This window comes from Erythrolamprus reginae, chromosome 1 (assembly GCF_031021105.1).
Source record: "Erythrolamprus reginae isolate rEryReg1 chromosome 1, rEryReg1.hap1, whole genome shotgun sequence".
NCBI lineage: Eukaryota > Metazoa > Chordata > Lepidosauria > Squamata > Dipsadidae > Erythrolamprus > Erythrolamprus reginae.
Window position 1 is genome coordinate 148666354 of NC_091950.1, and position 23323 is coordinate 148689676.

A 23323-nucleotide genomic window follows, 5' to 3' on the forward strand; every position below is an offset into this window, starting at 1 on the left:
AAGTTCTCCAAAAGGTTACTGAATTTACAGCTGATCCAGTATTTTTAGAAGTGAAAACTTTCTATCTGCTGATCCTGCCCATCCAACAACTATTCAGCTTGGTAAATTTAGAAGACATTTGTGCCTGCTTAGTTTTTTTAAAGTTGGTAACCTTACTCCAAATTGGGTAAGTCCACCGATGATCATTTTAAAAATTGGGAAGGAGACTACTAAGTAAACATTATTTGCCAGTACATGCTGCTAACAGAGCCCTTCAAACAATGTTACAGATGAAGTAAGAGGTTTTTGACTTATTACGTTATAATAAATCAATTTTCAAATTGCCAAAAAATATTTTTGTATTTCTATGTGCAACAGAAGATTTATATGATTAACCCCCTTGGAAATGCTTTCAGTTCAGCTTCTTGCTAAATGTGGTTTATTTGTGGTCCTGATCATGAGCCAATATCAAAATAACATGCTGATATATATTGACTTATATATTGAGAAGGAAAGCAGGTAGAAACCATTTTGCAAAAATACATATTCTGGCTTATTCTTTCTATTGCAAAGGGCTTCTTTAACCAATCCTTCCTGGATAACCAAATAGTATTCTCATATATTGTTGTGGTTGGCTCTAGCCCTGCTCCTGCCCCAAGGACTGTGGATGTGGGGGAGACATCCACATGCTGCAGGCCTGTTCCCCCCCCCCAGGTGGAATCTGCTGATGAAGGCTCCTCTGACCAAGAAGATATGAGTGACAGGGAGGAGGAGAGTGTGGCAGACAGATTAGAAGGAGATCAATTATCTAGCTCCTCCTTGGATTCAGAACAAGAGTTAATGATACAGCCATGCATGCAGAGAGCGATGCATAGGCAACAACAACAACTGAGAGATTATTATCAAAGAAAATGAGGCCACCTGTGGTTGGGTGGGGCTGTGGTAATTAGTGAGGCTGCTATAAATAGAAGCTGTGGGTTTGGCCATTGTGGAGGATTATCTGATCGTTGTGTTTCGTGGCTGCTTTACTGACTTTGACTTTTTGTGTGCTGATTTTTCCCCGCTTTGAAACTAAACCAGAGCAAAGTGTGTTTCACTTTGTGAAAGAAGAAGGACTGTGAATTGCCTCACAGCTGCAAGATAAGTATCACAGAACTGATAAGGGACTTGTACAAATTACCAGTTTGTTTGGAGACAAGTGCTCTTTGCTATACCAAGAGGGCTTGGTTTAAGTGAATTTTCATTATAAAGAACATTGTTTTGAATTTTCAAACGTGTGTGTCTGAAATTTGTACCTGTGAATTTTTGGGAGGATTCTACCAGAGAGCCCGACAGAACATATATTATTTTCAACTTTCCACAACAACTGGACCCACACCGGCAGTCTGAGGTACGAACTCCAGCAACTCCTAAGGATCGCGGCACAACGTTTTCATTGACATACAGACAGAACAAAAAAGCAATTTGGTAAATGCCTTTATTAACTACTGGGTGCAGGTCTACTACTTGGCCAAAGTTAGGGTGGAGGTTGCACAGGAAATATACTACTACTGTTTCCGCTGCTAAGACCTGGCTCAATGCTGGACACGTCGGATGGACTGAATCTGGCTGCTATGGGCTTGGCTGCTATAGTCGGTGTACTTCCGATATTCACCATTCTGTCGGTCCCGTTCCAGGATATATTGGTAGCCTCGGTAGCCTGGATATTGATACGCCACCCACCTAGGAGGATAAAAGAGAACATAGGGGTGATAGGCAATCTGACACATGTTCCTTTGTTGGAAAGGGAACAGCACATCTTTTCCTAAGCTGCCGTTTTGGGGGGCTGTTGAAACTGCAACACCTAAATTATATTGGTTATATTATAAGTGATATAGTCCCAATGTATTTGGAGGGTAGCATCTTAGAGTAACATAACACTTCAATGGTCTTCAGTCCTTTGGATCTCAACTCCTCCAGTCTTTGGACTAGGTAACCAGTCCCAAGGGAGATGCACCATAAAAAGGACTTGGGAATAGGGAAATTGTAGCAATTGTTGCTGTGTTGAAATGCAGAAATCAATTTTGGAAAATCTATTCCATTAGTTGCATCCGTGGATATGTTGTATTCATATTTTGAATATGATAGAACAGTACTGTAGATTTTTATATAGTACTTTAAAAAGCCACCGAGCACTGAGAAATGCACTGCTCAAAAAAATAAAGGGAACACTCAAAGAACACATCCTAGATCTGAATGAATGAGATATTCTCGTTGAATACTTTGTTCTGTACAAAGTTGAATGTGCTGACAATAAAATTAAATTGATGGTCAATCTGTGTTGCTTCCTAAGTGGACAGTTTGATTTCACAGAAGTTTGATTTACTTGGAGTTATATTCTGTTATTTAAGTGTTCCCTTTATTTTTTTTGAGCAGTGTATATTTAATCTAATACAATATGAGAATAAAATTTGACCCAATAAATTAAACTTGCTTGTAACTCCTTTAGGTCTCTTGAAAAGAGTTGGCTTGCTGGGTTCACTCAGCCATTGCCTGTTATAATTGTGCTTCGTTAAATGTCAATGTGGGAATGTTCAGTCATAAACCATAATTTACCCACCTCAGTAACCAGTTTAATATGCTCAGCCAAAACCAAATAATCTCCTTATGCCTTAAAACAATCTGTGATCAGAAACATAAGAAACCTCTGTTTCCAGTCTAAATCTGATTATGGAATTTAAAACTATGGAGAAGAGTAGCCAGCAAATTTTCTGCAAGAAAAATGTAAGGCACCTTCCTCTTATGGGGAATCTTTAGATCAACAGTCATCATTGTTCATCATAGCTATTTTGCTTGTGAGTAAAGTAGCCCAATACATATACAGAAGATACCAGAACTATAGGATGGATGGTCTTATTAAATCAAGGTAATTACTCAACAGATGCTCCCTGATACTTACTACCTTGAACAGAAAATTGCAGCATGAGAAACAGAAGGCATCACTTACGCTCCAGAGAAAACCCTGATGGAGGAGACTTCCTTGCTGCTCCATCCCATGGCTTGCAAAGATGGATAATCATCGGTCAGCTCAAACTTGTATCCTTGGAAGTTCTCTGACTCATAAAGGGTCACTCTGCTGTCGTTATGGTTCTACAGCATAGCATAAAGTGGAAGATGTCTCAGGGGAGGAATAAGCACAAGCAAAAGAGATAGCACAATGACTTTCCCAAGTCTCAGACTTCCTTTCCCCATCTTGTATTTTTAGATATTTTTGGATAAAACTTTATGCCTCCTATGGTCAATACAATGCACTACAGCAGAGGTCACCAGCCTTTTGGACTTCAGGGACCACTACATTCATAATTTTAAATCCCATGGACCACTAATATGAATTTTTAAAAAAGATAAACAGTATTTAGTGTTTAGTGCAATATATTTAGTGCATAGTGCAATATATTTACAGACTCCTCACATTCTGGACACAAACTGCTTCAACTCCTACTCTCAAAACGACGCTACAGAGCACTGCACACCAGAACAACTAGACACAAGAACAGTTTTTCCACGAATGCCATCACTCTGCTAAACAAATAATTCTCTCAACACTGTCAAACTATTCACTAAGTCTGCACTACTATTAATCTTCTCATCGTTCCCATCTCCTCCCACAAATGGCTGTATGACTGTAACTTTGTTGCTTGTATCCTTATGATTTACAGTATATTGACTGGTTCCTAATATGATTGGATTGCTTATTTGTACCTGGACTACCATTAAATGTTTTACTTTATGATTCTTGATTAACGTATATTTTCTTTTATGTACATTGAGAGCATATGCACCAAGACAAATTCCTTGTGTGTCCAATCACACTTGGCCAATAAAATTCTGTTCTGTTCTATTCTATTGTATAAAAAAATGCAAAATTTTCTTGCCGACCACCAGTATTCACAGACCACTGGTTGGTGACCACTCTACTACAGTATTAATTGCTTTGCTGGGTCAGAACCAATTGGGAGACTTGTCTAATCTGCCAGTCCAATAACAGTTGTCAGATGCTTTCAGGCATTTATAACTTAAGTGGACAACGGTGGGGATGATTGCTATTCTCATTCCTCAGGATTTAAAACTAAAACCAAGCTAAATCCAAACAAATCACATTATGGTTTAGTGGGATTATAAATCCTGTCAATGCAAAGAGGTGTGTGAAATAAAGTTCCTTGGAGATAAACAATTGCATCAGCTACCCCACCATGATATTCATCATTCTTCCTTTTCATCTTCATTTCCCTCCTCCCCTCTTCTTATATTAATCTATTTCAGTAGCCCTCTAATAGCTAGATATTGCAGAATTAATGAAAAGGAAGATAAGGGCTTCCATGAATTGTAGTTTAGACTTTGTATACATAGTGTGCCATGCACAAGTGAATCCCTAGCAAATTAAATCATAGTTCATTTACTACATTTATCCATCATCTTATTAATCTTCTGGACTTATGCAATTCATTGTATCCAAAATGATCCACAGAGACCAGGTTCAGACAACATATTAGACTAAAATTGACTAATGTATGGGGACTATTTATTTTGTCCTTCTAAATTAAGGTTGCCGACTCTCACCTAGCTTAACTCTGCCTCTTCCTTGGATAACAACTTGTGATAGTCCTCGACTTATAACCTTTCACTTAGCAACCATGTGAAGTTACAATGGCACTGAAAAAAGTAAGTTATGGCTGGTCCTCACAGTTATGACCAGAGTAGCATCCCCATACTCTCGCGGTCAAAATTTAAGCGCTTGGCCATGAGCCTGTATTTACAATAGTTGCAGACAATTTGCGACCTTCCCAGCCAGCTTCTGACAAGCAAAGTCAACGAGGAAAGCCAGATTCACTTAGCAACATGATTCACTTAACAACGGCAGTGATCTGCTTAATGAACATGGTGAAAAAGGTCGTAAAATCGGGCGGCAACTCTCTCCATAACAGTCTTGCTTAGGCATGGAAATTCTGATCCCTCTTGTGATCATAAGGAAAACCTGAATTCTCTCCCAGCAGCTATTGGGAATTTCTGTCAATTATTGTGAGTTTGCCGGCATGGAAACATCTAATAACCTGCTTTGCTGGCAGAAAAAAATTGAGGCCCCGGATATTATAGGAAGGAAATGCCTTCCAACATTTCAAGTGTTTAGGATTTGTAGGTTCCCAGGATCCTGTGAATCTAAAGGGTTAAACTGGCATCATTTCATCTCTCTCTGTCTCTCACTCTCTCTCTCTCTCTCTCTCTCTTCCATTGCACATCCTGCAGCCTGAATTCCACCAAGTGATCCTGCCAGCCGAGAAGGAGATGCTATCTGGCAGTCCTTTATTAAAGTGCGGACATAATCTGACTGGTTCTTATTAAAAGCCCACAGATGGGGACGTGCAGAGATTTTAAAGCCCAGTTCAGAACCAAAGCAGCTGCTATAGAGATGGAATGATATGTTCTGGCTATAGCTTTGTGGCAATGGGTGTTATATATTCTGACACACACACATAAACTCTCCATTGTCCCTCTTTTAAAACCCTCACAGATAACACCCTCACCCATTCTGGTTATTTGCTTCTGGCAGCTTTGTAATATACGGCTGGTCTTTTTAAAACCTTCTATCTAAAATCAAAGTGCCTAACTTACTTGTTTGTCTTCCACCCCAAGATTAAATTATTATGAATGCATTAAAATAATTCACGCAAAGGTGACCTTAGCCCCACCTGGTAATCTTTTTGATGGGCAAATTTGGACAGGATTAACACAACATAAGGCAAAAATCTGACAGGCTATTTTTTGGGATAAATGTTACGTTCTCAGGGTGGGAGAACTGACTTTCAGACTCGCAGGATTCTTTTCATGTAGCTTTACATTAAAATAGAATTAGTTTACCTGGTCATGTTTCCTGTCTGGTCTATGTAGACAGACTGACATCAATCTTGCAAGTCTAGTAACTCTCGTCCTAACCTCAAGGAACTTTGCTATTCTCAAAGTTTCACCTGGCTGCTTTGTTACAACACTATCAGAAACCAATGCATAAACGATCAATTTGCAGAATGCCATGAATTGCATGTGAATGTGAAAATGTTTATGACAGGCAGGCCCGGTGGAGTTTCCCACCGATTGCACTAAAGTGACTTTTGTGCTACGCTTGCTCAAAAAAGCAGCAGCTAAGTGGGCAATATTGCTCATTGAAGGCAACACACTGGTGCAGTTCAACTTATCAGGATTTCAAGCATAAATTCCAAGGACGCACTAAGGATCCCATGCAGAGAATCACTGCTAGGAGAATGATGTAGAAGCTCAAACAAGGACAGAAGAAAGTTAAAGTCATATACAGTACTGTATTTTGGATTTTTTAGTTACTTGCTGGCAATGCAGGGTGGAATGACTCAGCCCTGATTGACCTGGGGTTGGCTGAGGACCTAAGAGATGAGCTGATGAAGCCAGACACTCCAAATACCCTGGAAGAGCTAGGTTAGCATTGTGTATTAATGGGCAGCTGACCAGAAGAGTTAAGGTAGGGAAGAGACAGTAAGGGGAATAAGAACCTACAGCCCATCTCCCTCCCAATAACCTCCTCAGAGTCCAGCATGAAAGAAGCCATGCAAATATGAGCATTTCTCCCTCTCTCTCTCCCTCTCCCTCCCTCCCTCCCTCTCCCTCCCTCCCTCCCTCTCTCTCTCTCTCTCTCTCACACACACACACACACACGTCACTCAGGAGAGAAGCAAAGAAGAATGGATCAGAGACTATGCTTTTACTCATAGCCAGATAACGCCTGGTGAAAACAATCATGAAGTTCCATCAACCACAACTAGGAGATGCAGAACTTGTAAATGAACAAAGCACATAGCCAGCAAATGCCCAGGTCACTCTGAAGCAGCACTTTAAGGAAACTTCATGAGCGCCCATCCCGTCCCGTCACATCCCACCTTCCCAAGAACTAAGAAGGAAGACCCTCCACGATTTGAGGATAGTTCAGATAGGCAACTGAAAACAAGCATATGAAAATACTGTTATTTTATATTCCAAGCGGAAAGTGGGATTTTCTCTTGTTGTAGAATCCGGGGCAACCACTGAGTTCATAGCTATAGAAACACAATAGAAACTAAAGTTGCATACTCAAGCTATAGAAAAAGCCAATGATAGTTGAGATGATTGATGGACGGCCTCTAAGAGCAGGGCCAATTCTGCAGTTCTGTGCAGTTTATTTACTTGGTCGGATTTCTAGGCTGTCCTTCTCCGCAGACTCAGGCCGGCTTACAACAATAAGAATAAAACAGAATACAATATGACAAGTGAAACCTAACCTAACACTAAAGATAATAATTAAAGCCCCAATAATATTTTAAAAAAACATTCATTCAACAACAGTCACACAATCATATCTATGACCGGAGCGAGACGTTAAGCTCAACGGCCCCAATCCTGCTGACAAAGGTATGTTTTTAAAATCTTGTGAAAGGCCAGGACGGTGAGGGTAATGCAGATCTCTGGAGGGAGTTGGTTCCAGAAGGCCGGGGCAGCCACAGAGAAGGCTCTTCCCCTAGGCCCCACCAGCCGGCATTTCTTAGCTGAGGGGACCTGGAGAATGACCAGCCGCTGGGATACGTCAGGCAGGATATGGTCCCATAAGTTTACCATCAAAGACCACACAGCCTTTGTAATGCTCTGTGCCCCTGCCTACTTCCAACGGCCCACCATCTTGGGGATAGAGCTGCTTCTAGCTGCATGATCCACGTGTAAGTTGGACACAAGTGACCCTCTCATTCCGCTCCCCTAAAATACTCACAAACATTGCTTGCAGGCAATGAAAGCTTAGCCTCCACCTCACTCCAATGCAGAACAAATCAGAATAATAGGAAGACTTTGCAGGTATGTTTGGAGAGGAAGAGACAGATCTGCTATACCCAACCCCTCCCAATTGGACATGTGATTGCACCATCAATGTGATTGAAGCCCGAATCTCAGCAGAGGCAGCAATCCATTTCTACCTGCAAATTAGCTACTTCCAAGGGATAAAGTAGGATGCAATACCCTTTCGTTGCAGTTATTTTTCTAAAAGATCAATTCAATGCAGCATTTACCCCTCCCCCTTCCCTCCCCCGCCCCATGTTTTGTGCTTGTCTGCTGGCCCTTTTTTAAAACAAAAAGGATCCTTTTGCCCATGGGAGAAATCCAGGATGGGTCATGAAGTAATTTAAAAAAAAATACTTTTGAGCATTTTAAAGAGCACTCACGGCACATCTGATAGTCCGGAAGGAGAGTAGGTGCTCGGTCCTATAAGCACTGTTTCCACTCCAGGCCTCCCAGTGAGGGTACTCTCCTTTCTCCAAAATGAATTGCTGTCCTTGATATTCAGGATACTCGAAGCCTACCCAGCTATCGGTCAAGGAAAGAGAGAGAGAAAAGAATGAGGACAAAATTAAACTCAAATTCAGCTCAAATCTTAATAGCATCACCAAACAAGTTATGGAACGAGAGGTACCTGTATTTTGCGGACTATAAGAACCAGAGTATAAGATGCACTTTAATTTTTGGGAAGGAAAATAAGAAAAAAGCTGATTGGGGGGGTGGGTGGATGGCCTCCCTCATTACCCTCAATCAGCTATTCTCAGAGGTGAACTTTAGCAACAGGTTGTTGGTTGTGAGCTCTCTGCCTTGCTTTTTCAGCCTGTGAAACCTCCATTTCAAAGGCATTTTTCCAGCCTGTGAAACCTACATTTGAGGGGCTGGGTGAGGCTACATGCGGTGTATAAGACTCACCCAAATATTCACCCTCTTTTAGGGGGGAAAAGGTGTGTCTTATACTCAGAAAAATACGGTACTGTATATGATATAGGACATTTCTCCCTATCTCATTTCCACAGAAATTATAACAAACGCACTTTTTTTTAGTTTTGCAAATATTATTCCATGAAGCAAGTACTTGCTGTGCTTCTCTTTAGCATAACCACAGTGGTTTAAAAAAACCATACATATTCTTTAAGAGTTAAAAAAAAAAGATCGGACGTCCTACTTCCTACATATGTGATCATCTTTTCTGCAGCACTGTGATTGCTGTAAATATTATTTAATGTTTGGAGTTAGCTCAGAAGTTGCTTTGCAATCAAGCCAACTATCGTCCTTTCAAACATACATGGATTCTGATTGCCAGCAGGGTTTTGAGAATTCAAGCAGAGTTATTTCAAATGAACAACCTCTCATCCCAAGTGCATAGTAGTAAACCTGTGACCCTTTCATGTAAAGTAGGTGCTTTACTCCAGAATTACTTTCTGTAGTATTACTGTCCCTCACATTGTGAAACTCTTCGGTAGAGATCATCTACTATTTATTTCCCTTTAAAATACTGTATCTTGTTTATGGATGTACGACGCAAAAATAACCTGGAAAGATAATTCATATTTTGACTTTACTATCTACAAATAGTTAAACTGTTAAAGAATTAGTATTTTCTCAAAACACAAAGGATCATATTCTATAAACGGCTTAGTGATTCTAATAATTCAATAATGATTTAGTTCAAATAAGCAATGTATAAATGATACATGTGATATTTAAATAAATCTATATACCTCTATAACGCAACAGAGATTTTTTAAAAGTGTTGATGGCATATTAAGATTCCCTAGGAATTTTGTAAGCAAAACCACAACTAACTGTTAGAATGTGTAGCGGTCCTATCTTTTATGTCTGATTTCTTTAAACCAGCTATGATTTCCTTCCCTCAACCAATTAAAACTTCCAATTACTTGCTCAGCTTTAAAAATGACTGATCCTTTGCAAGACATTTGTTTATTCATCCATACCCCATGTGAGGGTTCATGGAGATTCTCAAAATCAACTGAAAAGACTATAAAGATGATGTAGTTGGTGGAGATAGCAAAACTGACCACTCTAATTTTTTTTTTAAAAAAAAAGACTAGTTTTGTTTCCATTTGGAAACCACTTCTGGATTTTGTACTCAAAACTTTAAAAAATGAAGCTTGATTTTAAATTGGGATGACTAGAATGACTTTGCTGTTATAGAAATGGTATGAAAGATTTAGAAATATAAAGCAAAAGGTTAGAATTGTAACCATTTTTGTATCCTACTGCCCTGAAAAATTGAGAAGCAGTGATCTTTTCTTCTTTTTTCACTTCTTTCCTCTTTAACTTTCCTAATTGTGTTTCAGTTTTTACTTTCTCTTATTATAAACTTTTTTTAAAAAAGAACTGATTGAAAAGACCAGAAGCTGCTACGGGCTTCCCATTGTACACTGTGAGCTGTAAAAACGCTTACGGGCCATTTTCCACTTTGATGGAGCGAATCTTGCGGAAACCACGTTCCATGACATTGGGACATTCCATCAGGAATTCGGAACGCTTCCCCTGGAAATTTTCTTCTTCCCAGACAATGATCTTGAATTGGCCCATGCTCTCCATGTGGCTGGTCATAGGCAGATCTTTGGCTGTGGAGGTGGAATAAGATGGTTAGGAATCCGTTTGTGGAGCAGCTGGAGATTGTATGTATAGAGGGGGAGAGGGGCTTACGTGTGAGACATATCTATCCCTTCTGGCAAAGCCCCTCAACTATGGACCAAGATGTCAGGGAGGAAAAATGGCAAACATTATGCAAGATTGCCAAATAGAGAAGAGGAAGAAATAGGGAACACCTCAGAAGGAAACTGTTCAAAACTTAAACAGGATTGCATGGCTACTCGGTGGACTGCAAGATGAACGGCAGAACAGGTAAGTGGTCTTCCCTCTCATCTATTTTTCATCTTCCTTTATGTTATTTCTTTTTCTCCCTGACTAATTTACATAATGGAGCACTATTTTCTACTTGCCATCCAGAGACTGAACTCAAAGAAGTGGTAATTTTTCTGACCATTAAATGTTATGTGTGGATGTGATTGAGTTACTGACTGCTTTTTAACGTAATGGGATTTTAGCTTATAGTTTTTAATTATTAGATTTGTACATATTGTTTTTGTATTGTGTTCTGTGAGCATACACGTCTAATTATTATTATTATTATTAATAATAATAATAATAATAATAATAATAATAACAACAGTGACACCAACGAAGGACTTAATAGATTCATTTGTTGGATGACAAGGCATCTGAGCTCTTACACATCATGTAGTCTTATATACTCTCAGGTGAGGCATTTTTCGTATTCTAGACTAAACCATGATTTACTGATTATGCCACCATTGGCTGGACTCAGACATAATGCTTAGCCATAAGCAGAAAATTAGAAAGCACAAGTGCTTTATGCATTCAGCCATAAAGACATACATGCCAACAGCAATTATATTAGACAGGAAGGAGCGTCTTACCCTCAGGAGCATGTTTAAGAGTATGATTCAAGAGCAACATGTCAAAAAGTTGGCATTATGTATTAGTATTATTAAAATTGCTAGCATTCATTCAATACTCTTAGCTACATCTACTAAAGAGTTAGTGGTTATATTCATACAGCATGCTTTAATCTTGTTTAAGGTTGAGCAGGGTTTTGTATGTGGCAAAGATAGCCTGAACATACAGTAGATCAGTGGTTCTCAAACTAGGGGTTGGGACCCATTTGGGAGTCGAACGACTGTTTCACAGTCTAAGACCACGGGAAAAGTCAAATTTCCCATGGTGTTAGGACCTAAAGCTTCTATTCTGGCACCTTGGAACATATTTTTACAATCCGACCAATCAGGCGTTTATAGTGGGGGTGTCCCTCTGACCTTCCTGCCAATCAGCTTAAAGCTCTGTCGGGAGAGTTGGCGCTAGACTTGTGGTTGGGGGTCACAACATGAGGAACTGTATTAAGGGGGCGCGGCATTAGAAAGGTTGAGAACCACTGCAGTAGAGTATAGTATTTGGGCATGGGCATTTTAATTTTCTTCAGCAATCGCTTAATCCTTCTTTTAATTTATAAATCCATGATCCGGAGGAACAACAGAAGATTTTGGAATAGGAGTCCTGGGCAAAGGGAATTCCCAAATGCAATGATTTTTTTTCCGTGCTTCCCAATGAGCCGAAGCAAAGAATCGTCTCCTGCCACATACCTCCCAGAGACCAATAAGATCTCACAGGGTTGGTCTCCTCCAGCTCCTGTGAACTAAACAAGGCAGGTTTGCAGGGCCTTCTCTGTGGCTGCCCCTGACTATAGAACCAACTATCCCAATGTTCATACTGCTCTCTGTCCCTACTGGTCTTCTGAAAGGCAGTGAAGACCTGGCTGTGCCGGCAGGCCTGGGGGCCATGAATACTACCATCTGTCACTGCTGAATAGTGTTGATTGGATAAGTATGTATGGTTAATTGGATTGCTGTGGGGGATTTTATTGTTTTTATCATTTTAATTTTTTAGTATCAATATTTACTTCTTTTATGATTGCATTTTATTGTGTTTTACATTGTTGTAAGCCCTGAGTCTTATGGGATTGGGCAGCACAGAAGTCAAATCAATTAAATTACACTGTTCAAAAAAATTAAAGGGAATACTCAAATAACACATCCTAGATCTGAATGAATGAAATATTCTCATTGAATACTTTGTTCTGTACAAAGTTGAAAGTGCACAACAGCATGTGAAATGGATTGTCAATCAGTGTTGCTTCTATCCTAAGTGGACAGTTTGATTTCACAGAAGTTTAATTTAATTGGAGTTATATTGTGTTGTTTAAGTGTTCCCTTAATATTTTTAAAGTAGTATAAATTAAATTGAATTAAATTTCCTTTAAAGGCAGCCTCGTTTGCTACACCCTAGTGTCAGGTTTTGCACCCAAAGAATTCATTTATTGTATTAAAAAACACTGATAGGCCACCCAACTCTTTCCGAACTCTGGGCAGGGTACCACATGTAAAAACAACCCGTATAAAATCAATGTAAAACCCCATTAGAAAACCATTCGTCTCGTTTAGTGGCTGGATCAAGGCGATTTATCAAACTGCTACTCGCAGCCTCCCAAATAGGCCTAGCGCGCAGCGCACATTTGTGCCCGCGCAGACCGCGCCGGCATGCGCGCGCGCACACAAAACACACCTGCAGACCTCGGCGCTCCGCTTCGTCTCTCCCTCTCCGTCGACATAGTCTTAACAAGCCCTGCTGAGAATGTGCGAGACGCGAAGGGTTAAGAAAGGGAAGAAGGGGGGAAAGGAAAGCGAAATTGTCGTCCTCGGACCGTCCAGTTGCGAAAAGAGGAGCTCCCCCACCATTCCGGCCTCCTGTTGCCCCAAGCCGGCGAAGAACAGGGGCAGCAGCCATCCAGCAGCCTCCAAAAGGGGCGCTTATCTGAGGCAATCCCAAGGCCAAGAAAACGCCACATCTTGGCGAGGGCGCGCTGAGCCTCCGCCGACCGACCAATTGCAGACTGAAAGTCCCAAAAAAGCCACCACCGTTCACCATCAACCCCCCCCCCCCCCATACACACACCCCACACACAAACACAAAATTGCTTCCCCAAGCCCAGGGATGAGGGGCGATTCCTCAATTTTTTAAAAAAGGGCTTGTCAGGATATCCCCTCAAAGCAGCGCGCAGGGACTTACCGTTGGCGGAGCAGACAAGGGCAAAAAATTGGAGATAGGGGGCTGGAGGTCCCCGGGCCGCATTATATAGCCTGGCCTGGCCCGGTGACAAGGGGAGAGGACAACGGGTTGCGCTGAGTCAGCGAAAGGGCAAACTCATTGGGAGGGCGGTCAGGCCGGGTCCTGTCCATTCCTCTTGCCCATCCTGGCGAGATGCCTCGCCTCCCCGAGGCCCAGAAAGGGATGGAGCGGGCGTGTTAGCTTTAGCGGTCGGAGAGCGAAAGGGGAAAGGCCCTGACGCACCGATTCCCTTTCAACCTCGGAACAAAGCCCAGCTCAGCTGGAGGATTAAGCTCGCCGTCCTTTTCCCAGGCCGTTGCGAGCGAGCGAGGGACCCGGCCGGCCGCCCTTCCAAAAGCGCAGGGGGGAGAAAAAAGCGCCCGTGGCGCCGCCGTCGCGAGGCGAGATTAAGCGCCAGGCCTCCCTCTCGAAATGAGCGGCCTGCTTTTCCCCCTTCAGAAAAAGTTCGCGCTTTAGCTGGTACTTCGAGGACCCTCCGAATTAGGATGGCTTAAGGGGGAACTAAGGTGGCCTGCTTCAATTTTTCCCCTCATAACCATGTCCCAAAGGAGCGGCCTTCGCGCTTCTCAGGCACACTTTTACACGCGCGCATTTTGTTTGTTTTTAAAACTCGTGGGAGGCTTTTCCTTGGTTTCACAACAGGAACTTGGAGAATCCCCCCTCAAATTGACAGGCCTTGCCCTGTAATGTTCGTCGAGAGGCAGAAGGCAAACGGGATCGGGAAATCAGGCCATAAAATGTCAAATCTTTTCACAAGCCATCTGCAAAGTTCATAGTTGGCTGGAAAAGTGAACGCGGCTCGATCCTTTGCCATTTCCAGAGTAGCCCTATAGGAGTCACGCTGAATTTTGTTTGTGTCCCAGACCCAAAATCGATTCCACCAAGATTTTTGCTAGTAATTGTACAATCTCTTTAGGTCCCACTAGAGGGCATAAAAGGGCAGGAATTGTACCTGCAACTGCGATTGAGGCAACTGGTTGCCAGTTATTTTCTAAGAAATAATTATTTTGTTTTATCTCGGGAGTGCTCCCTAATGATAATTCCCAACTACAGGCACGGGTTATTCTCTCCCCCCCCACACACACACGCTGTTCACCTCTATTCTCTCAAATCTTTTGAAAAATATATATATATATATATATATATATATATATATATATATATATATATATATATATATGTATATATATATATATGTATGTATGTATGTATATATATATATATATATATATATATATATATATATATATATATATATATATATATACGTACATTTTGATCCTATGCTTTGGACAATTTTGTGTAGCATTTTAAGACATTTTCACCGTTTTAAAAATTACAATGTGTCTGAAATTTGATCTGATCAAAATAAACCTGAAATAAATTCAAGAATATATCAAGCTAATCAGGTTTTTGTCCAGGGAACTAAAGTGATATCTTTTAACAAACTGATTGATTCTTCTATTTATATATTATTTATTTATTAGATTTGTATGCAGTCCCTCTCTGAAGGCTTGGGGCGTCTATATCAGACAGTGTTTTGTAGAATGGAGTGGAGTGGAGTAGAGTAGAGTAGAGTAGAATTCTTTATTGGCCAAGTGTGATTGGACACAAGGAATTTGGTGCATATGCTCTCAATGTACATAAAAGAAACTATACTTTTGTCAAGAATCATGAGGTGCAACACTTAATGATTGTCATAGGGGTCAAATAAGCAATGAAGAAACAATATTAATAAAAATCTTAGGATACGAGCAACAGGTTACAGTCATACAGTCCTAAGTGGGAGGAAAAGGATGATAGGAATGATGAGAAAAACTAGTAGAAATAGAAGTGCAGACTTAGTAAAACGTTGACAGTGTTGAGGGAATTATTTGTTTAGTAGAGTGATGGCATTTGGGGGGAAAAACTGTTCTAGTTGTCTTGGTGTGCAGTGCTCTGTAGCGACATTTTGAGGGTAGGAGTTGAAAGAGTTTATGTCCAGGATGCGAGGGGTCCGTAAATATTTTCACAGCCCTCTTTTTGGCTCATGCTGTATACAGGTCCCCAATGGAAGGCGGGTTGGCAGTAACTGTTTTTTCTGCAGTTCTGATTGTCCTCTGAAGTCTGTGTCGGTCTTGTTGGGTTGCAGAACCTAACTAGACAGTTATAGAGGTGCAGAAAGGTGTAGAACTGTATCAGCAGCTCCTTGGGCAGTTTGAGCTTTTTGATTTGGCAGAAAAATAATATTCTTTGTTATGCTTTTTTGATGACATTTTAGATGCTAGGTGTCTGTTTTAGATATAACAGAAGCTAGAAATTTGAAGGTCTCTACTGTTGATACTGTGTTGTCTGTTACTGTTGATACTGTGTTGATACTGTATTGTAAGAGGTGGTAGGGTTTCTCCTCAAATCTATCACCATTTCTATGGTTTTTGAGCGTGTTCAGTTCCAGATTGTTCCGGTCCACACAAGGCTAGTTGTTCAATCTCCTATCTGTATGCGGTTTCATTGTTGTCTTGAATGAGACCAATCAATGTGGTATCATCTGAAAAGTTCAGTATTTTAACAGATAGGTCATTTGAAATGCAGTCATTGGTGTATAGAGAGAAGTGGTGAGAGTGCACAGCCTTGGGGGGGGGGCTGTGCTAATTGTACAGGTATCTGATGTGATTTTGCCTAGCTTCACCTGCTGCTTCCTATCTGTAGGAAGCCTGTGATCCACTTGCAAGCGTGTTCAGGTACCGCTAGCTGATTTAGTTTGGTTCAGAGAATGTCCAGTATGTGGTGTTGAATGCTGAACTAAAGTCTACAAAGAGGATCCCAACATAGATCTTTGGAGATTCAAGATGCTATAGGATGTAGTGCAGAGTCATATTAACAGCATCATCTGTCGACCTTTCAAAGGTTTTTATAACTAAGATGTTAGAGCAACTGGACTGAAGTTCCTTGATGGAGGGCTTCTTCGGCACTGGGATATAGTAGAGCATTTGAAGCAAGAAGGAATATGGCACATCTCTAGTGATTTGTTGAAGATGTGGGTGAAGATGTGGGCCAATTGGTCAGCACAGACTTTTAAGCAAGAAGGAGTTATCTTATCTGGGCCTGGAGTTTTTCCAGGCTTCTGTCTGTGAAATTATACTGATTAAGCTTTAATGGGGTGCCTTTTTCTTCAATTGCCAAACTTTAGTGAGCTGCTTTATGCATGGAAAAGCTGCTACCAGAAGCTCCTTGATTTTTGTTTAAATGCTGAGTACATAAATTTAAAACAGCGTGTTTTTTTTAAAAAAGTTTTTAAGCTGTGTACAGGGATTTGTTTAACCTTTTTAGTGGGATGAAAAGGTGAAAAAAATCCAATTCCTGAACAGGTCATGCCCCTGGGAAAAAGGCTTATGCGTTGAACAAAAATAAAGGTTCCCCAAGGTGAGGCACAAAGGATGGCAGATAAAGAGAAGCACTATACAATGTAACACACACTGCTTTTTTCTGGGATTTCCTGCCTAATTGTTTAGGTCTGCAGTTGTGCTACCCGTGTATTTTATTTGAGGCCCCTTGCATGTTCTCTTTGTGTCATTCTGTGTTTTACCTTGACCCTATCCACAGGCTCTCCATCACTTTATTGCTTGCCATACTCTTAAGAGGAATATGGATTTGTTGTGAATGATGCTTCTATCCAATAAAATGCCATCATCACATGGAAAAATGGACTCAAATCATAGCGAGATTGTGAATTTGTTTATTGTCAAGAAAAAGAAGATGGGATGAAATAAAAAAAACCTGTTCTCTAGCATCTTTTGCCTGATTCAGTATATGAAGATGTTGGGACATCTAGAGATGTTTGACTCCAGTATAATTCAGCTGGAAATTGTGGGAACTGCAATTCTACATCTCTGAAAATTCTACAGATTGTGAAAAGCCGGTTGGAGAACAATTGCTCCATTGTGGCTACTTAATGTTATCTCCAAGATACTCTGAATAGCCATCTAGCCTTGCAGCTGCAAATCTTTGCTTTCTGATAAAGTTTTCACTCTCCCTGATTATGTCAGGGCTAATCATTACTTCTTCCAGAGATGGAAGAGTGTCTCACTTGGTCAATGACTTAAACTGGTTGGATGGCCACATGACATGAATGGGACAGTTGTGGGTTCTTGCAGTGAAGGTTGGACTAAAGGTTATCTGAGCTCACTTGCTACTTTTACATTGTTTGTGGTTGTACTGTTGAATTGGTCCAACCCAGGGGTAGGCAAAGATGGCTCTTCTAAGACATGTGGACTTCAACTCCCAGAATTCCTGAGCCTAGCATGATTGGCTCAGGAATTCTGGGGGTTGAAGTCCACAAGTCCTAGAAGAACCAACTTTGCCCACCTCTGGTCCAACCCATTCTACACTGCAGGAAAACAGAATGTTAAACTCAAGAAGAAATAGTTTAAGCAGACCTCATTTAGTGACCACAATTAGGATTGACAACTTGGTTATTATGAACTTTATTATGAAACTACAAGTGTGCTTATTATTTTACTTCAGCTTTCCTTTGCTTTACAAACATACAAAAGTCATAAGTGTGAGGATTGGTCATAAAGTTACTTTTTCATCAGGGTCATAACTGTGAATGGTTGCTAAACAATGATTACATGCAATCCATTTACTCCCAAAAAGCAATCAGGATAATTTGGATTTACAGTCAATTTGGGGTACTGGTTAAGGCACCAAGTTAGAAACCAGGAGACTGTGAATTGTAGTCTTGCTGTAGGCACAAACTCACTTGGGTGATTTGGGGCCAGTCACTGCCTCTGAGCCCTAGGAAAAACCCAATGGCAAAACTCTTCTGAAATATTTCCAAGAAAACTGCAGGCAGTCCCACAAGTCAACATTGACTTGAAGGCACACATTTCCACCCCCACCCAAAAACTCTATTAAATGGCCAAGCTACTTATATAACCTCTATTTTGCCCTTCCTATTTCATTCTCCTTTATGCTTATTGGCTTGGCATGATTGAATAAAAGACTGAGGTCACTCTTTGTGTTAAACTGTTGTGTACTTTGTTCATTAGCTTAGTACCACGTTTCCATTATGCCTTAGCATTTTATGCAAAACAAGGCATTGTGACTTGTTGAAGAAACTATCATTTAAAAATCCTGGGTTAATTGTTTTTTTTTAAAAAAAATTGAAGATTTGCTTGGATTTAGTTTATAAGAACTATGGATCAAATTGCCACAAAGGCTGATTTCACATGACTAATTTTTAAGCTGTCATCCCCCCCCCCCCAACTCCAAGATCTTGATATTCTCTAAAAGCAGTGAAGCAATATCTCTGCATTTGGCCATCCTACAAATATCGATGGAAATATTCAGCAGACAAAATACCTGTTTTGAATGTACCATGAGTTTTAAAATAATAATTTGCAAATTTGTTTGTATATTATATGGAATTTGTTTCATTTAATACAGTAAAGTGAAATATTATTTACTTCATTTTCTTTTATGACAGGCTGAAGTATAATTTATAGGGCATAATTTCATTTGTTGAGCTGGGCAATTATTTTATTTATTTTTTTATTTTTTATTTATTCTTTGTCCAATATACAATACATATGGAAGAGAATAGACATTAAGTAATATATATGACGATAGAAAGTAAAAAGAAGAGAAGTAGATGGGAGGGAGAGAATATATATGATATAAGAGATAAGGAGAGAATATATATAGATATAGATATAGAGATATAGATAAGGAGAGAATATATATGACATATGAGATAAGGAAAGACAATTGGACAGGGGACGATAGGCACATCAGTGCACTTATATACCCAACCTTTTATTTCTTAGACCCAATCTTTTATTTCATTAAAAGCAACCCAACCAATGAAGCAACTTCTCCTATATCTTGTGACTGTTCCCATAGCCATTTACATTGCACCTCTGAATTTGATACACCTTCCTTATTTTCTTTCTTTATGTAAGCGTGTATTTTGATTTATAACTGTATACTCTAAATTCATATACATTTCTATCAATATTCACATAGTCCTTTTGCTTTATGTATCCCCTCCCCTATTTATCTTTAATAAAGATTATACAGTGGTACTTCTACTTAAGAACGCCTCTACTTAAGAACTTTTCTAGATAAGAACTGGGTATTCAAGATTTTTTTTTGCCTCTTTTACTTAAGAACCCGAGCCTGGAAAAATTTCCCAGGAAATGTGAGAGCGGCACAAAGGCCTAGCCAGTTTCCTGCCATTTCCCCTTTAATCCCGGCCATCTCGGGCTTTTCTGGGCTGCCAGAGGAGCCTTTCTGGCGCTCCCCCTCTCACCTGCCTGGGTTTCTCTCTCTGGTGCAGTGTATGGGAGGCAGCCTCGCGCCGGGTGTATGGAGACGCGTGCTCCTCCTTGCCGCCTCAGAGTCCCTCTTTTTTTTTTAAGCCTTAAAGTTTTGGATTTTTTTGATTCCCCTCATGTCACCTTCTTCCTTTGGCAGCGACTGTCCTCCTCCTTTTCTTCCTCCTCCTCCTCCTCCCACCCAAATTCTGAGCTTTTATTTCTTTCCTAATGGGTTTGCACGCATTATTTGCTTTTACATTGATTCCTATGGGAAAAATTGCTTCTACTTACAAACTTTTCTATTTAAGAACCTGGTCACGGAATGGATTAAGTTCTTAAGTAGAGGTACCACTGTATTTTCTTTTTTTTTTTAAAAAAGATACACCTTCAGTAGGGAAGTGAGGAAGTAAGAAATGCTAAACAAGATAAAGGGTGATCGTTGTCCAGATTTTCATGGCCCAAGGAGCTGGAAAATACATTATGAAAAAGCGTGCAACTACAGTATAAGGCAATGAATGTTTTGAGCCTGTGGGGGCAATGTGGATTGTTTTCCACTTTCTTGCGGGGAGGGGAGAGCAGTTTTTCTTGATTCCCATCTCATCTTAGCCTGGAGCAGATGGAAGTAGTGCCAATCCCTGTTTATTTTGCCACTGGTTGCCCGGTGCAGTGTTTGCTCCAAAAGTTGTTTCCTGCTGCAGGCAGAGGCACAGCTGGGTTTATTTGCCAGGCCTGGTTGATTAGATCAGGAATCCCTCCTGCTGCTGTTGCCCTTCACGCTTTCTCCTCCTTTCCCATCTCATTTCACCAAGGGATCACTCTGCACCCTAAGGAAGAAAATGCAGAAAAGAAACGGGGATGTGATTTCTCCCAATCATGCCAGGAACAAGAGCAGCAGTGGAAGAAATACTGCCTTCCTGTGGCTTGAGATATTATTATTATTATTATTATTATTATTATTATTATTATTAATTAGATTTGTGTGCTGCAAGACATTCAAACTGTGTTTGCATAACCTGCTTGACCATGATTAATGCAACCATCACTTTTCCACTTACTCCAATTGTCTCAGGTGGGGATAATATAGACAACTGGTGTTAACTGTGCTTCTAGTTCTCAAGCTTCGCTGCCACTTGGATGGTTAGAGCCAGGCCTTTCCACCTTATTTGAGCTGCCTGATGTATTTTTCCAGCACAGCAATTTCTACAATTCTCCTGTCTTAGCTATCTAGTCTTTCTTGCCAGTGTAAATTTTTAGAAGGAAATTTAGACCAGGCTTGCCTTTGTAGCTTTGGTTCCCACTGGCTTCAGGGGGTTGGATAAATGGGTGGATTCATGATGCTCTAAGACTCTATCTATCTATCTATCTATCTATCTATCTATCTATCTATCTATCTATCTATCTATCTATCTATCTGGTTGGTTGGTTGGTTGGTTGGTTGGTTGGTTGGTTGGTTGGTTGGTTGGTTGGTTGGTTGGATTTCTATGCCGCCCTTCTCCACAGACACAGACACAACAACAAAAAGTAAAATACAATACAATATAATGAGTGAAACCCAACCTAACTCTAAAACTAATAGTTAAAACTCCAATAGTATAAGAAAAGCATTCATTCAACATCCATCACGCAATCACATCTACAACCGGACTAATGCTCTTATTTTGGCCTTTGCTTGGGCCTATTTGAGGATTGTCCAAGGCAGCAAGGTTGATGATGATGTTATTATCCACCCAGTCATGTCCAATTGGCAATTCTATGGACCAGATTTCCCCATAATCTTATTTATTATTTATTAGATTTGTATGCTGCCCCTCTCCGCAGACTTGGGGCGGCTCACAACAATAACAAAAAACAATGTATCACAATCTTTCTATTTGGTACTACTTCTTAGAATTTTTCTAGGATCTGGCTGGTGTCATCTTTGATGGATATGATATCGCAAATAATGTTGTAGAAGAAGGGAAATTTGCTAATTGTTCCCTTATTATAAGCCCAATGAAGCCATGTTTTCTGCTATAGGTGGCCACTATGTATTGCTGCTTCCATTAGCCTGTCTGTCTGATGGGAATGTGTAAGCCTCTCCTGTCCTCAGTAAGTGCCTTCTGCCTTTCCTTCCTTTAGGCTCCAGCTTCAGCTCTCGAAAGTAGAAGACAAAAGGAAGCCATATCCAAACCATTTTAAACTGGAGAACGAAAATAGTGAAATGGAAGAGACACACAACCTTTTCACAGCATTATTGACATTTGTAGGAGGGGGCTGCCAAGCAAATGTGGTCGCACCAGACATGCAAACTTTTTTGTTCAGTTTTCAGTTATGATATTTGCCTGTTTTACAGCTCATATTATTTTGTTCTGCTTCCCACATCAGAATGGTGAGAAACTGTGTTCTCCGTCCCAGTCCCAGGGAGCTCTGAGTGCTGTGAAAAGTGTCTATAACTAGCCCAGTCCTGATTTAAGTGAATCATGGCTTAAAGCATGTTTACAGATCTCTCTACCAAAGAACACATTACATATGCATCGGATTAATCGTGGCAATCTTTTCTTGTGAGGCTGGCTAGGGATTGCAGCAGATGAGGAAGAAAGGAAAGGCAGCAGTTCACCTAAGGGTGTCCACTGACAACTGTCTTAGGTAAAAACTGGATCTGCTGTTTCACAACCTTCTTCTTGATTGTTTCTTGGGTTCTATCAAGAGGGAGCTTTGGAAGAAGAAGTATTAACAACAACAACAACAACAGAGGTGGAAGGGACCTTGGAGGTCTTCTAGTCCAACCTCCTGCTTAGGCAGGAAACCCTAGAGCACTTCTGACAGATGGTTATCCAACATCTTCTTTAAAACTTCCAGTGTTGGAGCATTCGCAACTTCTGGAGGCAAGCTGTTCCACTGATTAATTGTTCTCTACTCTACTCTACTCTACTCTACTCTACTCTACTCTACTCTACTCCACTCCACTCCACTCCACTCCATTCCATTCCATTCCATTCCATTCTATTCTATTCTGTTCTATTCTATTAACTCTCAGGAAATTTCTCCTTAGTTTTAAGTTGCTTCACTCCTTGTTTAGTTTCCACCCATTGTTTCTTGTTCTACCTTCAGGTGCTTTGGAGAATAGGTTGACTCCTTCTTCTTTGTGGCAACTCCTGCGATATTGGAACACTGCTATCATATCTCCCCTGGTCCTTCTTTTATTAAACTAGCCACGCCCAGTCCATGCAACCACTCTTCATATGTTTTAGCCTCCAGTCTCCTAATCATCTTTGTTGCTCTTCTCTGCACCTTTTCTAGAGTCTCAACATCCTTTTTGTATCATGGTGACTAAAACCGTGCAGTATTCCAGGTGTGGCCTTACCAAGGCGTTATAAATTGGTATTAACACTTCACGTTTGTTGTTTGAAGAGCCATCTAAAAGGAACGTTAGTTTAATTTTTGTCTGTTTTTGGATGCTGAGAAACATT

The 23323-nt window shown here is 40.5% G+C and overlaps 1 protein-coding gene across 3 annotated transcripts; it reads right to left on the reverse strand.

Moving 5' to 3' along the window:
- Positions 1-1440: 1440 nt before the first annotated feature.
- CRYBA2 (crystallin beta A2) lies at positions 1441-13831 on the reverse strand. Of its 3 annotated transcripts, none has more exons than XM_070736702.1 (6): positions 13516-13831; positions 13012-13071; positions 10268-10436; positions 8226-8367; positions 2966-3108; positions 1441-1701 (listed from the first exon to the last, which is right to left on the reverse strand). In XM_070736702.1, the coding sequence occupies exons 2-6, from the start codon at positions 13055-13057 to the stop codon at positions 1554-1556; spliced, it is 648 nt and encodes a 215-aa protein (XP_070592803.1). In that variant the 5' UTR covers positions 13058-13071; positions 13516-13831; the 3' UTR covers positions 1441-1553. The 3 variants fall into 3 exon arrangements, with proteins under 3 accessions (XP_070592803.1, XP_070592796.1, XP_070592809.1); XM_070736695.1 differs by having other exon boundaries at positions 13012-13074; positions 13516-13830; XM_070736708.1 differs by lacking the exon at positions 13012-13071 and having other exon boundaries at positions 13516-13829.
- Positions 13832-23323: the final 9492 nt, after the last annotated feature.

Bases quoted from the DNA above. Each gene is read 5' to 3' on its own strand.
- CRYBA2 (XM_070736702.1), bottom strand. From the start codon at position 13,057: ATGTCGACGGAGAGGGAGAGACGAAGCGGAGCGCCGAGGTCTGCAG. The intron at 3,109-8,225 runs GTGAGTGCTCTT...GCTATGCTGTAG, and splicing joins TCCGGACTATCAGATGTGCC to AACCATAACGACAGCAGAGT. The intron at 1,702-2,965 runs GTAAGTGATGCC...TTATCCTCCTAG, and splicing joins ATCAGGGTTTTCTCTGGAGC to GTGGGTGGCGTATCAATATC.